This window comes from Neolamprologus brichardi, chromosome 20, assembly GCF_056152115.1.
Source record: "Neolamprologus brichardi isolate AB-2024 chromosome 20, ASM5615211v1, whole genome shotgun sequence".
In the NCBI taxonomy this organism is placed as follows: domain Eukaryota; kingdom Metazoa; phylum Chordata; class Actinopteri; order Cichliformes; family Cichlidae; genus Neolamprologus; species Neolamprologus brichardi.
The window spans coordinates 18,028,869-18,052,507 of record NC_142123.1 but is presented as its reverse complement, the minus strand read 5'-3'; the positions used below and the strand labels follow the sequence as shown (position 1 = coordinate 18,052,507).

General features: G+C 40.9%; 1 protein-coding gene across 1 annotated transcript in view; it reads right to left on the bottom strand.

Annotated features, from left to right (window-relative positions):
• Positions 1–1,354: 1,354 nt before the first annotated feature.
• LOC102793323 (ephrin type-B receptor 2-like) overlaps positions 1,355–23,639 on the bottom strand; it is a 70,669-nt gene continuing 48,384 nt past the window's right edge. Inside the window, exons 5-16 of the mRNA XM_006807171.3 lie at positions 16,717–17,052; positions 16,471–16,595; positions 16,119–16,281; positions 15,885–15,993; positions 13,889–13,956; positions 13,591–13,713; positions 12,971–13,218; positions 9,700–9,915; positions 9,442–9,591; positions 8,772–8,965; positions 8,518–8,673; positions 1,355–6,218 (exon numbers count right to left, since the gene is read on the bottom strand). Coding sequence (XP_006807234.2) covers positions 6,110–6,218; positions 8,518–8,673; positions 8,772–8,965; positions 9,442–9,591; positions 9,700–9,915; positions 12,971–13,218; positions 13,591–13,713; positions 13,889–13,956; positions 15,885–15,993; positions 16,119–16,281; positions 16,471–16,595; positions 16,717–17,052 — 1,997 coding nt within the window. The 3' untranslated portion in view covers positions 1,355–6,109. The remainder of the gene's footprint in view (positions 6,219–8,517; positions 8,674–8,771; positions 8,966–9,441; positions 9,592–9,699; positions 9,916–12,970; positions 13,219–13,590; positions 13,714–13,888; positions 13,957–15,884; positions 15,994–16,118; positions 16,282–16,470; positions 16,596–16,716; positions 17,053–23,639) is intronic.

Genomic DNA, 23,639 nt, shown 5'->3' with positions numbered 1-23,639 from the left:
CCTGTGTCAGCTGATGGGTACTGATAGGGCCAGCAGAATACAGCTTTGACAATCATCTTTGCAAAAACACATATTCCATATTCCAGTCTACATGGTGACTTGGTGATGTCACAAAAACTGTCAGACAGTGAGATAAAAGCAGTTTTCCACACACAGAGTGCACATTTGGGATAGGATGTTGTTGACCTCAACTGAGGACAAAAAAAATACTTAAAGAAATTTGCCCAGATCCAAGATCTTTTGCAGCAGAGTAAAAAAGAGCCATCAAGCTGAACAAATAATCCTACTGAATTAGACTAGACTATGGGACTCCTGTGGCAGTTGATGGGTACTGATAGGCCAAGCAGAATGCAGCTTTAGACAGTCATCTTTGCAAAAACAAATGTTCCATATTCCAGTCTGCATATTCCGGGGTGATGCCATGGAAACTGTCAGATATTTAGCGAGGTAATAATAATAATAATGGATTGCATTTATATAGCGCTTTTCAGGACCCCTCAAAACGCTTTACAATACCACTATTCATTCACTCTCACATTCATACACTGGTGAACGCAATTTTCTGCCTTCACTTTGTACTGTGAGGATTAGGTGTTGTTGACCTTAACTAAGGACATAGTTGGAGAGTGGAAAGAATATTAAAGGAATTTGAACATGTTTTCTGTTCAGGAAGCAGAGCAGAAGACTTGGGGGTTAGCTCGCCAATCACTGTGGATAAGGTCACTGAGGTAAGTCAAAACTCTGGAAAGGATAAGATTTGCCCCAAGTTCCTTAAAGCTCTGGATGTTGTGGGGCTGTTCAACTGGATATCCCTCTACAATACTGCAATACTAGGACAGACCCTCTTGGTGACAGGGGTCGTATTCAAGAAGGGAAACTGAAGGGTGTGGTCGAGCTTTGGGGTACTGCCCTCCTCAGGCTACCTTAGAGGTAGTGGAAAAATTCAGGATGAATATTGTGGTTTTTGCTCTGATTATGTAACATTGGATATACTGCCATTTGTCACCAATTTTGTTCATGACTTTAATGAAGAAAATTTCTGTAATAAACGGATTCACATTTGTCTGTCTTGGGCTCATGTACCTGCATGGTGTTGATGGTGTGGTCCTGTTGACTTCATTGAGTATTGACCTGCAGTCAGCACTGGAGCAGTTTGCGGCTGACTGTGAAGCAGGAGGGATGACAAAGGCTATGGTTATCAGCCAGAAAAGGGTAGAATGCCACTGGGGAAATGAGGGATGAGTTTCTGTCTCAAGTGGAGGAGCAAGTATGTCAGGTTCATATTCAAATTCCTGTTGTTATGGCCATGGGCTGTGGGTTATGATCAAAAGAATAAGATCACAGATACAAGCCTTAGATGTGAGTTATTTGGGAGCTTCACAGTAAAGACCTGCTGTTTCTCCTGTAGGAAGGAGTCAGTTGAGGTGGTTTGGGTTTCTGAGTATAATGCATACATGGAACTCCATGATGTCCCACCACAGGAACATGTGGTGGTGGATGGGGAGATTAAGATTGGGTCATCTCTTCTTAGACTGCGGCTTGGATCCAGATAAGCAGAGAAAATGGGTGGATGGATTATTAATTTACAGAATCTGATTTCTTACCAAACACCATCAAATAATAATTCTGGTCAGTTTGAACAGAAGCACTTATCATCTAATGTCAATCTGTTGCCTGGGTCCAGTGTGTTAAATATGTGCAGCGAATGCATGTGTACATTACAGTACAATGTGTTTATGTGTTTGTAAAATATGTAAGGCTGTTTTTACAATTATATGACAGAATAAAAAATGGTATCAATATGAATCTGTTATAAATCAGAGAGAACAATAGATTTTTACATTAAACGAAAATATAAACAATAAGCAACACTTAAAGCTGAGATAAGTGGAAGCACCTCTTTTGGATGATAGTCATAAAAATTTACAAAAAAACACTATCTCCAGGAAGACTAACACAGAGCCCAGAATAGTACATGCAATGTCTAATGAGCTTCTGCAATACAGAAGTCTGAGTTGTACCTTCTGTTCAGAAAGAACATGCATCAGGACATGTTTTATAATTAATTCAAGTCAGTGCATTTCTTTAAACTACAACATATTAAAAAAGAAAAAAAGGAGTCTGGCCTGTCCTGATCCAACACTAGAAATCCAAACCTTCATTGTTAAAGCAGCTTGTTAAGAGTTTGTTTCTTTATTCTTATGTGTTCCAGTGAGCAGATTACAAAGAATAACTAACCCTTAAAGAAGCATATGTATTCCTTCCTGATTTTTTACAATAGCACTGAATTTCAAAACATAAGTGGGGAATAAATGTCTTGGAATTGTGCTTTTGAATGCTACCATCAAAACATGTTATAGCCTTACAATAACTGACAACAAACAGGACCAAGTTCAAAGGGAGTCATGTAGATAACACCATAGTGAGTGGATGAACATGTGAATTATGGCAGTACATTAGAAGGAAGGGTTTAACATGCCAAATGTTCCTATTTAAAAAAAAATCACTCAAATGTCACATGACTGAAACGTAAAATTCACTTTTCTTTTCTGTACGTACAACGATTGCATAACATTTATTTAAAAAAAACAAAAAACAAAACAACCTCACATTTTATTAAAATTCACATTAAAAAAAACCCCAAAATATTTCTAATGCTGTATTGGTCCTGTGAGGCTTCTGAGCTATGTTACCTTTCAAACCCCAACCCACAGTGATTTCTGAGTTCAGATGATGGTACACTTCAGCTTCATTTCAAATCATGAAGGGAATATGTACAAGGACAGAAAAGACAAAACAGAGATCAGAGATGAAACACATCTTTTATGGTAATAATGTAGAGCACAGGACCTCTATGTCCTACAGAAACCCAGAGTGTATAAACACCAATATCTAAACGGGACATGATACCTAATTTCTTGCAAAGACTTGCATAAGAGCCACAGCATAGCTATTTTGTTCTGAGGCTTGGTGCTTATAGCTTTAATGGACAATCTGAATGATTGTCCTCTCAGAAGCAAAGACAGAAATGCACTTATGGTGCCAGAATCCTAAACAGAATCCTAAACATTGCACAACTATATCGTGATATTTTCCCAAACCATGGGTAGTCTGATTTACCACTCAAAACCTATTCATATTTTAAATCATGTCAGTCAGTGGTTGTAGACTTTTTCAGTAATGATTTACAAAATTGGAAGTTACAGCTTTTCAAAGTAAGCCTCATAATCATTTATTGTGGCCTCTTAGATCACCCATCTGTTGACAGATTTAATCCACAGATAAACTATTCTAAGTTCTCCAAGACACTCTGATAGTATTCATCTATGATGCATCATTAAAACTTCACATGCCCATGCCTAGCAGCGTGGATCAGTTTAGAAGTGCAATGCATGTGAAGAGGAATGCAAGAGAATGGAGTTTCTCCTTAAACAACTGAATACTGCTCTCAAATCCAAAAATGAATCTTAGCTGACTGCTTTTATTGTGAAACTCAACTTTATGGAAGCACATCGAAGTCCATCCATCCATGTGTCCAAAAAAAAATTAGGATCATAAGTTCGGTTCTGAAATGCCATTCAAATGTTAACTGGTTTTTTTTAAACAAACAAACAAACAAACAAAAAAGAAATAACCATTGGGCTATAACCATGCCCTGGAGTGAGGCCTGGGGAGGGTGATATCTTGTTCACAGGCCAAAGCCCCTGGTGCCAGTCGAACCAGTCTATATGTATCTTGTCGACTTGGAGAAGACATTGTTTAACAAAAAAAAAGAAGAAGAAAGACAACAAGAAACAAACAAACAAAAAACGACTATTATAGAAAGTCCCTATTTGGTCACTGTTCAAACCACAGTGAGAACTTGGTTACACTGCTGGCAGTAAGTCTATTTCAAATTTTTATGGACAGAATTTCTCAGGCTTCCATTGTGGTGGCTTCAGGATCTTGTCTGTGCTTTTTTGCAGTTGATGTGGTTCTGTTGGCTTTATCGGGTGGTGGCCTATAGTTCACACTGGAGCAGTTTAGACACCAAAAGGTACTAGCTTAAGTGGTTTGGGCATCTGACTAGGATACCTCCTGAGCAAGCTTTTTGGGTATGTTCTACTGGGAGGAGGCACTGAGATAAACCCAAGACACACTACAGACATTAGGTCTCTCAGCTGGGCTGTAAATGCCTTGGTTTTCCCCCAGAGAAGGTGGCTGGGGAGAGAGCAATTTGGTCCTGGCCCTAGTTGGTTGCACCGTCCTTACAGAGATATATTTTTAGACAACTGAAAAACACCCTACATTCTGATCTGAAATATATGAAATTATACCATAAGTTATGGGCTGCATTATCAAGTACTACTCAGTTTCTTAAGGAGAAAACATCGTATGACATACTAATTATGTGAATTTATTTTTGGGCAAAAATAATAATTTGTTTTCTCACAATAAGTGGATCTGAGTCTCCTAATTATGAAAGCAATAATTTGTGCATTTTATATATATCCAAGAAACTTACACTGTAGGCGGTCAAGCTCAAGACATCATACACAGAGTTCAATGTTAAAGGCTAAACTTTGGTGTCAAATGTAATACATGCTATGCTTAATAAAGGGATATCTATCATCGGTTTTTATCAGCCAAGCCTGTTGAACACATAATTAACAAGATTTGTATTACTCTTCATATTCTGAAAATGACCTGTCTTGAAAAGCACTCCTCTACATACGGCCTTTGTTAGGTTGCAAAACATAGATTTGAATTGACATTTTAAAATTTCTAGATTTCAAAATCTGCAGGACATTTGAATGTTATTTTAAATCACTTTGAGGATAGAATAATAATTGCTTATTGGTAGCACTTGCTGGGAAGCTATAACTCAAGTAATGTTGAGTCACTAAATACAGTGTTAGTAGTTCAGTTGCCTCATCATTTAGAACTGTCCTCTGGCAAGACACTAAATTCCAATTTGCTTCTGTTGGCAAGCCAGTGCCTATAGCTCTCAGTGGTATGTGAGAATATGAAACATTGAAAAGCAATTTGTTTAACAGCTATGATTTAAAAGTGCCAAATGAAAGAGCAGTCTTTTTTTCTTAAAAGAAAAATACAAGACAACAACTGGGTGTAAAAGGTATTTCTCTTGAACAATTTTCTATAAAACATGAAAACTTGTAAACCTTTAACCCCAAAACACATGTACAGAACCGAGAATCATATCGGCAAGTTTCGTATCACAGTTTCCGCAGTAAATGGGACAGTGAGATAAATGATCTCTCTCTCTCTCTCTCTCTCTGTCTCTCTCTCTCTCTCTATATATATATATATATATGTGTGTGTGTGTGTGTGTAGAGAGAGAGAGAGAGATAGAGATAGAGATATATGTATTTGGCACCTGTTGTTGCTGGTAGTAGAAGTGTGTTCATCTACATTGTAGCTGAATAATATAAGGGTCATAGTTAGCCAATGCTTCCTTATTCAAATTCACACCATACAATCTATGTAAATGTTCAATTGCCTGTACCAAAAACTGGGTTTGATCTGACAAAAAGTTCTGATTTGCAGCTTTACATAGTTAAGAAACTTTACATAGTTATGAAAAATGCCACAATTACTGTGGTACAGAGGTAGCAGTAAGGTGAAGGTGGCAGCTATAAATAAATATGCTCAACTTAACGTATAAGTTGTAATTTGCACCAGCCAGTTCATTGAGTCCTGCTATGCTGTTTTTAATATCATCGTTCACTGTGACAGCAGGTTCCTTGCATAAAATTTAGGACATTAATTCTTAAGAATAACTTAAGTTGCTGGTAGTGGAGAGAGTGGAAGAGTGATGGAACATTAACAAGACACGTGACTGTACTGTAGTAGTTTGACAGTTAGATGCCTGTGATTATGTCCAACAGCCCCCCAAAATGACTGTTACCTGAATATACAGCAGCTTCAAGAAAACTACTCAACATCTGTGCTGTGCTGCATACTGATGGAAGCCTTTGGAGAGTGTTTGGAAGGAGGAAAAGTGAATCTGAGGTTCAACTGAAGTCACAGTATATGTGTTCCTCAATGCATGGTTACTGGCAGCTGGACTTCCTGTAGTGAACAGTCTTTGTGCTTCTGGTCTATGAGATTACACTTCCACAGAGGTGATCTGGTTCATCTGGGCCCTCATTGACTGGATGCTGTTCAGAATCTTCTTCTGGTGACCAGCCAATGTCACTCCCACTCGGAGGATATCCCTGAAGACAAATCATACGCCATCATTACACCCAGCTATACCACAGGAGTAACAGTTGACATTTCAGAAGGCATTCTGGCTTGTGGATACTGAAAACAAAATCTAAATGACAACTTTTGTGTATATTATAAAATTGTACAAAGTTGGTTAAAAAAGTTCAGGCACTTAGTCCATCTTAATCTAAGTCTTCCTTTAAATCTGCAACACTTTAAGCAACAGTTACTTTCACATTTCACAGAAAACCTCTTCAACTTAATTTTTCATTTCAGGAACATGGATAACTAGTATGGTAACTAGTATGATAAGTAGTATGATAATTAGTATGGCAGCAGCCTCCCTACAGTAAGGGAGGCTGCTGGTGCGGCCAAAAAAACTCTGGGCTTTGAATGCTCCTATGTGCTGATGCACAATGGCACAGACAGGTAGTTCAGGTAATCTCCTACCATAGACACCTCAGGACATTATAGTTGAACAGCAGAGCATTCTGACAATGGGTGACAAATTTAAAGCACACAAACGTGTAAATGTTCAAAGTAAATAAATAAAAAAATAAAAATACAGGCAGCTGCCAGTGCTACCCTTCAGCTTCATAGTAGAAATACCTGTTGTATAAATGAGAAAATCCTAGGTGATTTTCAGGAAAGTTGAACCCTGACTTAACCTTGAGGTCAATATCATTAAGATTCAGACTCATCTGATACACCTAAGGTATTACATCACCTCCTTTTTGAGTTATTGTATTCACAAACTTGGGTGTCCATGTCACCCGCCTGGGGCAGGCAGCAGAGCAATGCTTTTACAATTGAGGGATACAAATAAAATAAAAAAGATAAGTTCAGTCCTGCTCATGTTGCTGACCTGTGAGATCCAAGTCTTACCCCTGAAAGTTTGGACAGCCTAATAGACATGCTCATGTTTGATTTCTGTGGAAGTTTAAGGTCCATGGTCCATGAGGGGTGATTGTGGCTCAAGAGGGAGTTCACCTTGTAATCGGAAGGTTGCCGGTTCGAGCCCCGGCTTGGACAGTCTCGGTCGTTGTGTCCTTGGGCAAGACGCTTCACCCATTGCCTACTGGTGGTGGTCAGAGGGCCCGGTGGCGCCAGTGTCCGGCAGCCTCGCCTCTGTCAGTGTGCCCCAGGGTGGCTGTGGCTACAATGTAGCTTGCCATCACCTGTGTGTGAATGAGTGGATGACTGGATGTGTAAAGCGCTTTGGGGTCCTTAGGGACTAGTAAAGCGCTATACAAAATACAGGCCATTTAACATGGTGGCAAATATTAAGTGTTTATTTTAATTTTTGTTGGCAAAGCCTCATCATTTCATTACCATATCTTTTATTATTATTATTATTAGATATCAGTTTAGAATCCTCACTCTTACTTTTATGTTTGTTATGTTTTATGTTTTGTCTTACTTTTATACTTACTTTTATACTTACTTGTCTTACTTTTATACTTTTATGGTATGGTCCCCATACCATTATGGGGATCCTTCATGATCCCCATAATGGTATGACATCATAGAACAACTGCCTGAATACCTGCTTCTCCACAACATGGAAGCTCATCTCAACCAAGCTGAGTAGACACATGAGTCAATATGTAAGGACACCTGAGAAAGGTATTGGAAATAACACCAGAGAGCCAAAGCACCAGCTCCTGGTTGGCAGAGCAGTACACAAGGATTCTTAGACCAGTACCAACATGAGCAGTGCCAAGTTTGACTACAAACACCATCAAGGCATGGAGACACCAGTAGGTTGTTGTATCTGGCACAAAGAGATTAGCAACAGATTCTTTAAGTCCCAACTTTTCTGAACCATTTTTCCTTTGCGGCAGGGCACATTTTCCCGCTGAAAGAGGCCATAGCCATTAGGGAATACTGTTTCCGTGAATACGGTTCTGTTTCTTTCAGACTACATTAAAGCAATTACTAACAGTTAAACACTGAAATGACAGGTGAGATACTGTTTTTCAACTATTAATGAGTCCACAGTAACTTAACGAGTAACAACATTTATAATGTAGTTTCACTGGTCTGGCCCATTTAAGATCACTTAAGATCAAAGTAGGGTGTACAGTTTGTGGCCCACAGTGTAAAATGTGTTTGACATCCCTTGTGTACATGGTCTGCAACAATGCTTAGGCAGGTAGTAGGTAGTAATATCCACATAGATGGCAAGGTCCAAGGTTTCCCTCGCTCAAATCCTTACACTTCCCCATTGTTGCCGCATTCTAACTCATCAGCTAGTGTGTGCATGTGAGACCTCTGTTTTTGATATAAGAAAAGTATCTAACATACTCCATGGTCATTTGAGACACCACATCAAAGCTGGTGAAGCCTTCACTGGTGAAGTTCTCCTTGTACTGGCCCATTTTTATGGCATCCAGCCACTCATTGACGGTGCTGAAAGAGGAGAAATCTGGAGTGCTGCGATCAAGCAGAGCTAAATGAACACTAAATGGTGGATAGAAAAAGACAAAAGAACTAGAAGTTAAAAAGATGATTGGGTGTCAGCAACTCTCAGTGTGAAATAATTGTTCTTCCTGTCATACCTTGATGACAAGGGTGTCATGGCCTTCAGGCTGTTGGGATTGCGGATCATCTTATCCAGTGTGCTGACAATCTGGCTGAATTTGGGTCGGTTGTTGCGATCTTTCTGCCAGCAGTCAAGCATTAGCTGATGTAGTGCACTAGGACAATCCATAGGGGGTGGCAACCTGTAGTCCTGCTCTATGGCATTGATTACCTAAAACAATTTGCATGAAAACTCATGGTTAAAACAAAAGCTGACAAACAGGACAGGATTTAAAAAGAAAAAAAGAAATGATTGCAAATCTGATAAACTGATATATTATTCTCATAGCAAATGTTTAAACTGAGAAAATGTACTATTTTAAGAAAAAGACCATTTGGAATCTCAAATAAGTTGGGACATGGACATGTTTAACACTGTGTAGTATGAGGTTGCCACGGAGGTCACCATCTTTATGGACAGAGTCAATCATTACAGACCTCCAAACTTCATGTGGCCTTCAGATTAGCTCAAGAACAGTGCATAGAGAGCCTCATGGGTTTGAAAACAGCGTTGGATCCAGAGGCCTACTTTTGGCAGTAAATTGAAACTGCTTAACTTAAGCCCAAGGAAACAACTACGACTATCTGGCAATTTATCATTGTTTATCTTAAACACAAATACCAGTAATTTTAAAGGGCTTTACTCACATCTTGATTACTCATGTCCCAGTAGGGCCTCTCTCCATATGACATCACCTCCCACATGACTATGCCATAGCTCCAGCAGTCACTTGAGGAGGTGAACTTCCTGTACTGAATGGCCTCTGGTGCTGTCCACCTGATGGGAATCTTTCCCCCCTAAGAAGAAGAAGAAGTTCATTTATGACAGAATTTATAATACAATTTGAAGTATTATAAATGAAATGTACTGAATGAAGGTCTCCATAGTCACTGATAAGGACTCACCAGAGCACTGGTGTAAGTGGGGTCTGAAGTATCCTCTTCAAGGAAACGTGACAGGCCAAAGTCAGACACTTTGCACACTAGGTTGCTGTTGACCAAGATGTTCCTCGCTGCCAGGTCTCGATGGACATAGTTCATGTCACACAAGTATTTCATTCCTGCTGCAATGCCGCGCAACATTCCCACCAGCTGTATCACTGTGAACTGGCCATCATTTTGCTTTCAAGAAAACAACATCAAATTAGTGTAAATTGATATAAATTCACTCCACAAAAATCACATGTGCTGACTCTCCAAACATCACAGGTTGTTATAAAACTAATTGAAAAAACACTGGACTCTTTTGGATAAATGTCTGAGCATTATGTCTCAACCACTCTGCCTGCTTCCATGTGCAGCCTTTTTCAGATATTAAACTGTACAAACTCTCTTGAAAAAGAGAGTACCGGGGTACCAGGTTCTATACAGCAGGTCTGCAAATTTTGTTTGGGGCTGCTTTAGCAAGAAACCCAGTACACATAATAGTTTTGACAGCCACGTAAAGTAACATGGCAAGGTCAGCTCTAGCACACACACACACACATACACACCACAAAACACACCTCATGGCCTCCATTAGCAGATAAGAAGAAACAACATGCACCAGGAGATGCAGTGTAAATGGTATATGGACTGATTCTTATATAGACTTAGACTTAGAGACTTAGAGCTTTTTATTGTCATTGTGCAATTTCTTGCACAGCAAAATTGGGTAGCTGGACCACAAAGGTGCAAAAGTAAGAAGAAGAGAAACCAATATACAACGAGGGGGAAAAATATACCGCTTTTCTACTCTCCCAGAGTACTCAGACTTGCCCAAGGTTATTTGGCATGACAGACTGGAGGAGCCAGAGATCAAACCACGAACCTTCTGATGAGCAGATGACCTGGTTGACCTCCTGAGCTACAGCCACCCCAAAGTGGATGGCAGTCTGATTCTTGCCTATCAAGGCTGGCAATTAAGACATGACACATCGAACCCTTCCTGGAGAGGAAGGAGGTTCAAGGTTCAAAAGGGTCAAGAGGTCGAGAGATACAGATTAGGCTCACATTAAGGCAAGCATTGGGCTCTGGAACCAGCCTCCTGGGAATTGGACTGTTCCAGTCTAGAGTTGCACTTGGTATTCTTTTCACTTTTGAGACGCTTTGGTTCAGGGGATAGGTCCTGACTGTCATTTGCACTTATGTGCCAAACAACAGATATTATTATTCTTATAAATAGTATTGTTATTATTATAACCCAACCTTCTTACAGTCACTGAATGGGATGATTGAGGGTGCTCCATTTGGTGACTCTGTTGTCCTACTGAACTGGAGAACTGGAGGGAGCTGATCAAGAACAACGGCCTGTCTGATTTGGACTTAAGTGGTGTTTTGTGTTTGGACTTCTGTGCAAATTACAGTTTGTCCATAACGTACACCATGTTTAAACATAAGGATGTCCATAGGTGCACGTGGCACCAAGACACCCTAGGCCAGAGATATATGTTCTGGATAATTGGCTAATGGGACTTCAGAGGCAACTGATGAGCACTGGTAGGAAAAATTGAAGCAAATACTCAGGTGTGGGAAGAGTTTGTAAGGCCATGGAACAAGACTTTCTGTCTACCTTGAAGCTGAAGTGACTGTCAGATGACTCAGGCGGGTACTGTATTCACATTGTGTAGAGTGGGAGTGGGGTGCTGCTGACCTTAGGCAGTGTTGGGGAGTAACGGAATACATGTACCGCTGTTACGTATTTAAAATACAAAATATGAGTAACTGTATTCCGTTACAGTTTAAAAAGGAGGTATTTAGAATACAGTTACTTTGTTGAAATAAATGGATTACACGGCAGTACTTTCCTGTTTCATATTGTGGCGGGTCAGGACTGTTTGGGTTTTGTTTGACAGCTATGTTCTGTTGCTCCAGGCAGCAGCGTTACGGTTGCCATGGTTACAGGGTGACGCTCTCTCTCTGCGCCTTTTTGTTGTTGTTGTTGTGCTAAGCTAATAGGCAGAATGCTACAGGCATAGCTCTAAAGAATGTAGCATCATAGGCAGTGTAGTCCGTGCTGCAGGGAGAATGGACTGCCATACACGTTTTGTGTCTGTGAGCAAGAGGAAGGAGAAAAAGGAGAGTGGAAAAAGTACGAGTTGTTATCGAGAGCGGGAGCTGGAAGCTTGTAAATATAATAATAACCACTGTAGCCAAGAAGAGTGCCTGACGAGCCCAGTTGTAAGTACGCTATTAAGACTCGACTGTACACTGTGTTCATGTTTTCCTCCGAAACAATAAGTTCAGTTGGAGCAGCCTTTCAACGCCTCTCTCTGTCGCTCGCAAGCAAAGTTGACCCAGACAACAAAGTAAAGTAAAGTATTTTTCAGCCTGAGCCCAACACGGAACCTGCCGTATTAGCCAGAGGTCCCTTTACTACGCTTCGGAGCAGCGGACCTTCAGTAATAGTAATAAATCACAGCAATAGTACATTCATGTAGTTGTAAAAAGCATGATAATGTAATAAGTATTCCAAAGTATTCAGAATACGTTACTCTCATTGAGTATTAGTAACGGTTAGTAGAGTAACGGAATACATTACAAAATACATTTTGGGGCATGTATTCTGTAATCTGTAGTGGAATACATTTTAAAAGTAACCTTCCCAACACTGACCTTAGGTTGCACATATTAGTTTTAGAAATTAAATTTCTCAGAAGGGTGGCTGTTCCTTAGAGATAGAATAAAGCTGCTACTCCTCCACATTGAAAGGATCCAGTTGAGGTGGTTTGAGCACCTGACGAGGATGCCTCCTGGGCGCTTCTGGTGTGAGTTCTTTCGAATCACCAGAAGGAGGCCAGCCCTGGGGCAGACCAAGGAGACTCTGGAGAGATTTACATTTACTTGCCTTGCTTGGAAATGTGATGCCCCAAATAAACAAAAGAAAATGGATGGATGGACTTTAAAACCTCTTGACCAAAATTCAAAAGCTGAAATGTGTGAGAAGTGGACAACAAGCTGAAAATGGCAATCCACAGATATAATAAAAAATACATGGAAGAATTTAAGCTCGGTGATATCTGACGAGTAACCACCCTCATTTGCATATTAATGTTACTTGTTTTCCCTGTTTCCTTCTTTTTTTATTACAGTACTGACACACACACACACACACACACACACACACACACACACACACACACACACACACACGTGCGTACTACTATACTTGTATTGAATTGTACAGTGTCTCTTTTACCCTGAGGAATGAGTCAAGGGATCCATTCTCCATGAATTCAGTGATGATCATTACAGGGCTGCTCTTGGTAACCACTCCCTCCAGATGGATGATGTTGGGATGATCAAACTGACCCATGATAGATGCTTCACTTAAAAAGTCCCTCCTCTGCCGTTCAGTGTACCCTGCCTTTAAAGTCTTGATGGCCACCAATATCTCCCTTTTCCCAGGCTGTCGGAGGTTTCCACTGCACACTTCTCCAAACTCTCCTGTCAGGTTTACAGGTGGTAAATGACATGTAATGTATTATAATATATTCATTTTGTGTCATCTTCTGTAACTATCAAAGTTTTTGTAAACTGCTGTAATCTAGGCAGACATGATAGAGAACAATTAGGCAGAAAAGCTATGTTTAAGTTGATTTTAGTTCCAAGCACTGTCACAACAGTACAGTGACTTCTTAATCTAACCTTTGATAAAGAAACCTTTAATATTACCTTCTTTGAATAGACAATTAATATAATAATAAAGGTCAAGACAGTCACATTCTGACGTACTAAGTATCATAAACCTCACCAATCACTGCCTGTCTTTACTTACACCTAATATCGTTTCCTTTCTAAGGCATCTCTTTGTTTTACCTGCTCCAATCACTTGTTCAATCTTCACACAGGAAATGTCAATCTCCTTAGCAAACTCTCTAACCGCTTCATTGGGATCTTCATATGTGAAGGGGTCAATGTAGATCTTCATTCCCGGTGACACTTCAACAGAAAAATAGAAGAAACAGCAACAGATATACATGTAAAAACTGAATCGTGAAAACACAGGGAAACTTGATTTCTTTCTGTCATTTTTTGAAAAAACATTAATTTCATAAAATACAGCACTAATGACTATCAGTCTTAATGTCAACAACTTGCAGTAAAAGGTACATACTGTGACCGCTGGTGTAATGTTGGAGTTTGTCTGTATATTCAGATTCTGGTCTGTCAGAATTTCTTTTGCTGTAAACAAATACAAAAAAGTCTGCATGTAGATCCATCAACTCAAAAACAAAAACTAAATCTACTAATTACATAAACTATTAAACAAAACAGAGCACAGGCTATACTATACTATATGGTGTACAATAAAGACTGATGCATGACAAAGACAACACAAAATATATGTTTACTAAGTATATAATCATGACCTGACATAGTCAAGTCTTGACTTTGAACTACTCCAGAAAAAAAACAAACCATGTGTTTCTACCCTATTTAAAACTGTCTACTACAAAGAAGCCCATAATTGGCTTTCAATTAAATATGTCTGTGAAGGTTCTTAGTCAACCAGGTCATTATAGTCTAAGGAGCTGGAAAGAAAATCCTGGGCCTTCTGAACCCAGGAAATCCTCAGAAAATCACATGATAGGGTGGGACTAGGTTTCACAATGAGTTCACCCGAAACCTTGGCTGATTGTGACCTACACCTGTTTTCACACCTCGGCTCGTGTGATCAGGTAGAGGATCATTAGGGGGTCCATTGTCCCTCTTGGGGCTTAAATCTGGGACTCTCCACCATTTGACCCTAGAACTGAAGAAGCATCTCAGATGAGAGGCAAAACGTCTTCAAGCAACTTAAAGAAGAACAGATGCTTTTCAATTAAATACATAATTTTACACTAAATTGCATGTTGCCACTAGGGATGGGTACCGGTATCCGGTGCCAATATAGCACCGGTTCTGACATAAACGGTAGTAACCAGACCGGAAAGCAGCGCACATTTCGGTGATTTATTTCAGTGCCTTTTTTCCCCTGAAATGTCATACACTTTGGATTCTAGCCAATCATTTTACCTTTCCAAGGATAGTAGGCGGGCCCAGGTATGTACGTTCTTTTAGAGCAGAGCTACAGATTAAAAATGCCCAAGACGAAGCGGTCAAAAGTCTGGCTGTACTTCACAGCAAAAGATGCAAACTCAGCAGCCTGCAAAAAGTGCTTTAAGGTGATACTGTGCAAAGGAGGTAACACCTCGAATCTGATGAAACACCTGGCGACGCATAGCGTTTTTTTAAAAGCCGAGAAATGCACTGTATTTGATAGCTTGCTGCAAGACCTCACACCGAGTGGTGCCTGTTATCGGAGAACCCGAAGAGGAGAGTCCTGGCCCCTAGTCCTGCCAGTGTAGCAGAAATGATGACAGATGATGATGGTAGCAGCAACAGTTCTTCTCTGGGTGAGTAGCTTAATGTTGTTCGTGTGTAATTTACATTGAGTAGGCTAACCACGTTATTACATTAATGCATGTAAGGTGAACTAGCAAACACCGTCGTAGTTACATGCGGCTGTCTTCTTGTTTGATGGCAGATACTCCCTTCACCCTGGCCAAAAAGGCTAAAATGACCAAAGAAAAAGTGGAAAACAGCTAAACATGAGAGGTTTTTGGACAAAGTTTGTGTTTTTTCCATTGTTTAAGCTGCTTCCAGCCAAGAGTGATACCATATATGCCCTATAGCTGCAGAAAAGGCTAACACTGTTATCTTTTTACAAAAAAACAGCTAAACATAAGAGGTTTTTGGACCAATTTTGTGTTCTCCATTCTTTAAGCACCGGTTCGAGCACCGGTTCGAGCACCGGTTCGAGCACCGGTTCGAGCACTGTTTAAGCACCGGCACCGTTTCAAAAGTACCTGTTTGGCACCGGTATCGGATAAAACCTAAACGATACCCATCCCTAGTTGCCACCACATAATGCAGTTTTTGTAGGTTACAGTGTTTGAGTGTATTTCTTCAGGATCAAGTTGCAGTTTTATTCATAATCAGCACTTTTGATAAAGTGCTTTCTGTATCATTTCTGTGGCTTTGTAAAAAATTGGTACAGATTTTTAGACAATAATGTGGTGAAGAGTGGAACATTTTCTGGGGGACAGAGTGGACACAGAGTGGCTCACCTGCGACAAACAATTATGACGACAGTGATGGCAATAATAAAGACAACCCCTGCAGCAGATGAACCAATGATGAGGGGGAGCTTCTCTTGAATAATGGAGTTATATTCTTCTACAGATGAAAAGACAAGAAACCACAAAAATGTGAGTAATTTTTATATTTAGACTTATATATTAGGCAGCACACAGGGGATGAAATACGTCTGAATTTAGTTTGTCAGTAAATCTGATTCCTACCTTCAGTCATGGTTTGGAAGTACATTTTACCACTGAAGCGTCCAAATCCAGCGACAGTCCGAGCCCGGACCTGAAACACGTATATGGTTCCAGGCCTTAAAACTCGTATGACCGCAGTGTTGGTCTGACTCCTCGTTAGAGATGAGTTCCATTCTGCTTGGTTCTGAATAACACACACCAAAGACTTTAAATCAGGCAGATCTGTCTATAATTAAAACTGTAAGATTTTTGAGTACAATTCAAGAGCCAAAATGTTTCAGGTTCAGATGCCTTGAGGTGACTGCTTTTGCGAATTGGTGCTATATAAATAAAACTGAATTGAAATGAATTCAATCAGTTGGCACTGATGTACCTTCTCATAATACTGCAGTTCATAGTCCAGAATAACACCATTGGGCTGATCTGGCTGGGACCAGGACAGAGTGATGCTGTTAGGAGTTCTGCTAACCTGGTGGATGATGGACACTATTGATGGTGCTGAGAAAAAAACAGAGAGATCTGAAGGGTGTAGAAAACATGCTAACAGACATTTGAGCTACTAAAACAGAAGTTAATACTGAAATCACTGAAATATCACTAGAGTAACATCATGCCTCACCAGCCTGGTTGGTGGTGATGTTGACAGACGTGTACTGTGGTGAATAAGGACTCTGATCAGACACTCCATTGACAGCTTGTATTTCAAATGTGTACTGCGTGTGAGCCATGAGGTCGCTGATATGTACTCGGGTGTTGGTGAGTCCCAGCTGACGTGGGATAAACTGCACGTTGTCACCACAGCGGGTGCAGCCGCTGCGACGGCTGCCACAACTCTTACATATGATGTTGTAAACTACATCTTCTCGGCCACCACTCTCCTTTGGTGAACTCCACTCCAGTATCAGAGAAGTCTCATTTACTATGGAGATGACATTTTGTGGTGCAGATGGAACAGCTAGAAGACAAAGGGAAAAAGAAAATTATGCTAATAGTAATTACTGCCTGTTATAAGTTTGTTTGTTTTTTTTTAATTCTCAAGCTTGCACCTCACTAGCTAAGGATTGCAAGCTCTAGAGGTTTAGTACAGAGACTACATGTAAGAACATCAAGCAATAGAACATCTGTTTGTTCCGATAACCAGATTCCCACTTAGTGTATTTGCATTATCTGGAAAAAACAACAACAATCCAATTATCTACAGGATGATAATGGAAACAAAATATATTTTTTAAACTTATTACATGTCTTGTGATTGCAAAATAAATAAAAACTAAATACAATTAAAAATCTTCATTTTTGAATCTTCAATTCAAGGGGATCAATGTAGACTCTGGCAGAACATTCAATCAGTCATGCTCCTGCAGGTTGTTACAAAATTGATTGCAGTATCACTGCGTGGGGGGAGGGTCTACCCTTCCTATCTTGCCCAAATTCTGTTTGTGTTTGCCCTGGTCTATTGGATGGTGGCGTCAGTACTGCATCTTTTTGGGGGTGGGGTGTATTTATAGGTTATATAATTATAATATAATATTTATAACTTGTAATGACACTAAATTACACACAGGTGAACTCGATTATCAAATTAGGTGATTTCTGAAGCCAACTGATTGCACTGGATTTTATTTAGGGGCATCAGAGTACAGGGGGCTGAATACAAATGCATGCCATACTTTTCTTATGTTACGTTATGTTATCTTACGTTTATTTGTTTAAAATTTTGAAAACCACGTATCGTTTTAATACCACTTCACAATTATGTACTACTTTGTGTTGTCACAGAGAATCTCAATAAAAAACATTTAAGTTTATGGTTGTAAGGCGACAAAATGTATAGAAGTTCAAGGGGTATGAAGTTCAAATGGGGAAAAATGAAATTCAGGCTCCAAGTCTATATTTCTCTGCTGGACAACTGTGAGCTTCCTCTTCAGGTTAGGCAATCAAAAGCACAATTCCCCCAATTCAATTCAATTTTATTTTATTTATATAGCACCAAATCACAACACCAGTTGCCTCAAGGCGCTTTATATTGTAAGGTATAGAACTGCTTTGAAATTCACATGAGCTGTTCGCACTACAGTAAAAAGCACGATCACTTCATGCGGATACCCTCTCGGCGCCAGCTGTGGTCGCAAGGCTGGAGCCGAACAAAAACATCCTGATAACGACTGTGTTTAGTCTGTTCCTTCCCATTCCATGCAAGGCCACCTGGGTTGGCTGGAAGACTGTTTACTTAGCCTAGCAGGGCAAAAGACACTGTCTCAGCTGAACTCTGGACACGCACACACATACATATACACTGATATGCACACACTCATCCCCCCCTCCCTTTCCAAATGCCTTCGACGCTTATTCCCTTCCGATGCTGACGTGGATCAAGGAGACCAGCGCACAGGCTGCAGGCCCGGATGTACTGTCTAAATCGGCTGTCTCTCACCCTTTACCCACCCCTGTTGCTTGTCATGTGTTTCTTTGGTGTATTAAGAGTTTTTTTCATGTGCTATGTGCAGAGGTGTTTTTTTCTGTTCTCAAACTGATCTCCCTATTGGAGCTCAGTCTGGGGGGAGTTATTTTTTTCTCCTTATCTTTCCTCATGTGGTGCATTTTTCCATTGTTATACCTCTCTGACCTGTCTTCCCCATGTGATGTTTTGTGTAATGTATGTATGGTCAGAGGGTAAGATGGCGCCACCATTGCGTGCAATAGGTCGGCAGCCTTATGAAATTTCCCCTTGTGGTATATCAAATCAAATCAAATCAAATCAAAGGTAGACCCTACAATAATACATACAGAGAAAAACCCAACAATCATATGAACCCCTTTGAGCAAGCACTTGGGCAACAGTGAGAAGAAAAAACTCCCTTTTAATAGGCAGAAACCTCCAGCAGAACCAGGCTCAGGGAGGGGCAGCCATCTGCCATGACCGTTTGGGATGAGAGAACATTGAACTGATGAAGTGATGGAACATTGACAATGCTCCATCAGATCAGATGATTGTAGAAAAAAAACTGCTCTTTGCACCTTTCATACTACCAGTATCACTGAAACGACTGACACAGAAATCCTAGAAGCACTTGGGTATAAGATCAAGGATCCAGGTAGAGAAAGCTTCCCCACAGAAAGGGCAGCTGGAAGCCAAAATCAGAGAAGCCCAGAAGGATATCAATCGATGCAAAAGGGTTTCATGAGAGAGTGGTCCTGGATGAAAATTAGGTACAATTGGGTTTTCAAAACCGAGGATTTAGAAACTGCCAAACAAAGGCTCACAGCTCTGGAAACTAGGCTGAAGAGATAAATCAGAGAAGAGAATGACCTGTTCTGCTAAGATGCATCCAGGGTGTACTCTCTGCTACAAGGAAAAAATAGCACACGGGCAGACCCACCCACAACTGAAATTCACAAATAGCACAAATAACAGGGCTCCTCCTAGGTACTAATCCAAACCGGCTAACACAGGGCAGAACAATCCTGATCATAAAAAGAGCTCTACAAGGATACGATATCATTGAACTACTGCCCAAATACCTGTTTCTCCACAACATAGAAGCTCATCTCAGGCATCATAGCAACAGAGCTGAGTAGACACATCAGTCATTACATAAGGACAGCTCATAAAGGTATTGGAAATCACACTAGAGGACCAGAGTGTGGCCAAAAGGGCCGCACTCAACAGTAATGGTAGGGGTACTGGTGGGTGAAACTCATAAGCCAGGGGTGTCCAACTCCAGGCCTCAAGGGCAGGTCTCCTGCAGGTTTTAGATGTGGCCTTCATCCAACACAGCTGATTTAAATGACTAAATTAAACTCCTCGACATGTCCTGAAATTCTCCAGAGGCCTGGTAATGAACATTTGATTCAGGTGTGCTGACCCAGGGTGATATCTAAAACCTGCAGGACACCAGCCGTTGAGGCCTGGAGTTGAACACCTCTGTCATAAGCATTCCACTCTTCAAGTCTTATGATCAATGGAAAAATCACAGTAATAACCCATACTTATTCTCTCCAAGTCATTATTTTGCCAAAAAATTAGACATGACGGTGATTAGACATGCCGTGAGAGTGAAAAATGTGAGTTCCATGTTGACACAGTTCCTTCTTCTGATATATGGTTGAAAAAGACAGCCTCTAACCAGACCCCACTAAAGTGCAGGCAGTGCTAGACTGGCCAGTGCCATCAAACTGCAAGCACTTCTATCATCGTTTCATTCGTGCTTTCAGTAAAATTGCCCTAACTTTAATCCAATTCACTTCTCCAAAAGTCCAGTTATCATTTGATCTCTCTGAAGGACATTTCGCCACCACTTCCATCCTGTTGATGCACCTGCCAGGTCATTGTCGAAGTCGATGGCTCTGACTCCAGTGTGTGAGCAGTCCTTTCTCACATGTGAGACGGTACACTGTATCTTTGCATATGCTTTTTCTAGGTGTCACTATGGATGATGAGGCGGCAGCATATACAGCTGCAGTATATGCCTTTGCCTACTGGTGGTGGTCAGAGGGCCCGGTGGCGCCAGTGTCCAGCAGCCCTGCCTCTGTCAGTGCGCCCCAGGGTGGCTGTGGCTACAATGTAGCTTGCCATCACCAGTGTGTGAATGGGTGGATGACTGGATGTGTAAAGCGCTTTGGGGTCCTTAGGGACGAGTAAAGCGCTATACAAATACAGGCCATTTACCATGGAAGTGTGACAAATTGGTACAAACCATCCTGAGTAGAGAAGGCTGTTTTCTGTTTGGAATCTGGAGTCAAGGGAATCTGCCAGTAGCCCTTGGTCAAATCCAAGCAGTGCCTAATCGGTCTAGGAGCTCATCAACCCTGCATCATCACAAGTGAGGGAGGCCAGAATGGTGGAATTTGGCACCTCCAGGCCCAACTCATCTCTTTGGCAAGAAAACCAGAGGTGCAAAACATTAGCTACTGGTAGACTGAGCAGTCAGCTGAGACTGCAAGACTAGGCTGACCAACCTGTGCACTGCATGGATTGATTACAAGAAGACCTATGACTCGATGCCCCACACCTCGATTCTGGAATGCCTAGAACTATACAAGACCAACAGGACCCTAAGCGCCTTCATCAGGAACTCAATCAAGTGCGGGATCTACCAAGGAGATGCACTGCCCCCACTGCTGTTTTGCATAGGCCTGAACCTCCTCAGTGAGATCACTGACAAGACTGGATATGGATAATGACTACAGAACGGAGCAATCATCAGGCACATCCTCTACATAGATGACATCAAGCTGTCTACCAAGAGTGCATGAGACATTGATTCACTGACCTGCACCACCAGGATATACAGCAAATACATTGGAATGTCGTATAGTCTGAAGAGGTGTAGTTGGATGATAACAAAATGAGGGAAGGTAGTCAGAACTGCGGGGAACGACTACCAGAAGGCAACATTGTAGACATTGAGGACAGCTGCAAGTATCTGGGGATCCCACAGTTAAATGGGAACCATGAAGGGGTCGCTAGAAAACCTGCAACCACCAAATACCTGGAGAGGGTCAGGCAAGTCCTGAGGAGTCAGCTGAAGGGTAAGAACAAAATCCGGGCTATCAACACCTACGCCCTGCCTCTGATCAGGTAACCTGCTGGCCAAAGGAGGAGATAGAAGCCACTGACATCAAGACCAGGAAGCCCCTGACCATGCGTGCTCAGTGAATACCTCAGGCAGCAGAAACCCAAGAAAGAGGAGGAACCATTATGGAAGGACAGGTCCCTGAATAGTATGTATCACCGGCAGATAGAGGAAGTGGCTGACATCCAGAAATCCTACCAGTGGCTGGACAAAGCTGGACTGAAAGACAGAATAGAGGCACTAATCATGGCAGCACAGGAACAAGCTCTGAGCACAAGATCCATTGAGGCTGGGGTCTATCACACCAGGCAAGACCCCAGCTGCAGGCTGTGTAAAGATGCCCCTGAGACAATCCAGCACATAACAGCAGGGTTCAAGATGCTAGCAGGCAGGGCATACATGGAACGCCATAACCAAGTGGCCAGCATAGTATACAGAAACATCTGTGCCAAGTATGGCCTGGAAGTCCCGAGGTCAAAATGGGAGATGCCCCCTAGGGTGGTGGAGAATGACTGAGCTAAGATCCTGTGGGACTTCCAGATACAGAATGAAAAAATGGTGGTGGCTAACCAACCGGACATAGTAGTGGTAGTCAAGCAGAAGATGGACGTAGTGATAGATATAGCAATACTGAATGACAGCAACATCAGGAAGAAGGAACTGGAAGAAGCTGGAGTAGTACCAAGGGCTCAGAGAACAGCTTGAGAGGGTGGAGGATGAAGGTAACAGTGGTCCCAGTGGTAATTGGAGAACTCAGTTAAGTAACCCCCAAGCTAGGCGAGTGGCTCCAGCAGATCCCACGAACAACATCGGACATCTCTGTCCAGAAGAGCGCAGTCCTAGGAACAGCAAAGATACTGTGCAGTACCCTCAAGTTTCCAGGATTATATGATAAAGACCCCCCACAGAGGCAATAGGGGAATTTTGGTTTTCATCCTTAATATAACCGGTATAGTATTTATTTCTCCAGTATAGGCCTGATATTTGTTTGATTTTATAAGTCTATTTGTTATTATAATTATTGTAATTATTATATAATTATAATTAATAAATGGTAGATGAAATAAAAAATAACAAGTTCATTCCATACCATGTGAATACAGAACTAATTTCAATACTTCTCAAGACAAACAAACACCTTATTCAGGATTCATTAAAGGCAGACATTCTTCAAATAATACACTTTTCAACCTCATACATCTATCCCACCAAAGTAGCCATAATTCTGATTCAGTAAAAGGACTAGATGTTACAATCCCTGATAACGCATTGCTTTAAATGGAGAAAATCTTGAGGGATGGCTGATAACAAACAACTTAATCTCAACAAATTTCACACTTCACAGAGGTACAAGACAAGGGTGCCCACTCTCACCCTCATTATTTGCACTTTTCTTTGAACCATTAGCAGCAGCAATCCGTCAGAACGTTAACATCATAGGCATTTACACCAATAATACACCAATAAACACATAAATATAAAAAAAGTTTATATGCAGATGATGTACTCCGGTTCCTACAAAATCCCAATAAATCAGTTAAAGAACTAATCCAAATCACTAATACATACTCCCAAATCTCTGATTATACAATAAATTGGAATAAATCTACCACTTTAATAATAAATGGAGATACCCATTCTTATACATGACAGATCCCTCACCTACCACCTACTACTGGCATGATCACATACCTAGACATACAATTCTCCCCCAAACTGTCAGAGCTGTTCCACTGTTTCACTCCTCTGTTGAAAACAATAAAAGATGACTTAAACCGATGGATGACAAAACCACTTTTAATTTTAGGATGTACTAACACCATAAAGATCAATTATGTATTCACAATGATCCCTATTCAACCCACAGCAGCTTTTTTTCACCACTTTGGACACAATAATAATAACATCATTCTAATGGAAAAATTAAAAATTCCAGATACTGCCCACTGCAAACCTTGGCTTGGGA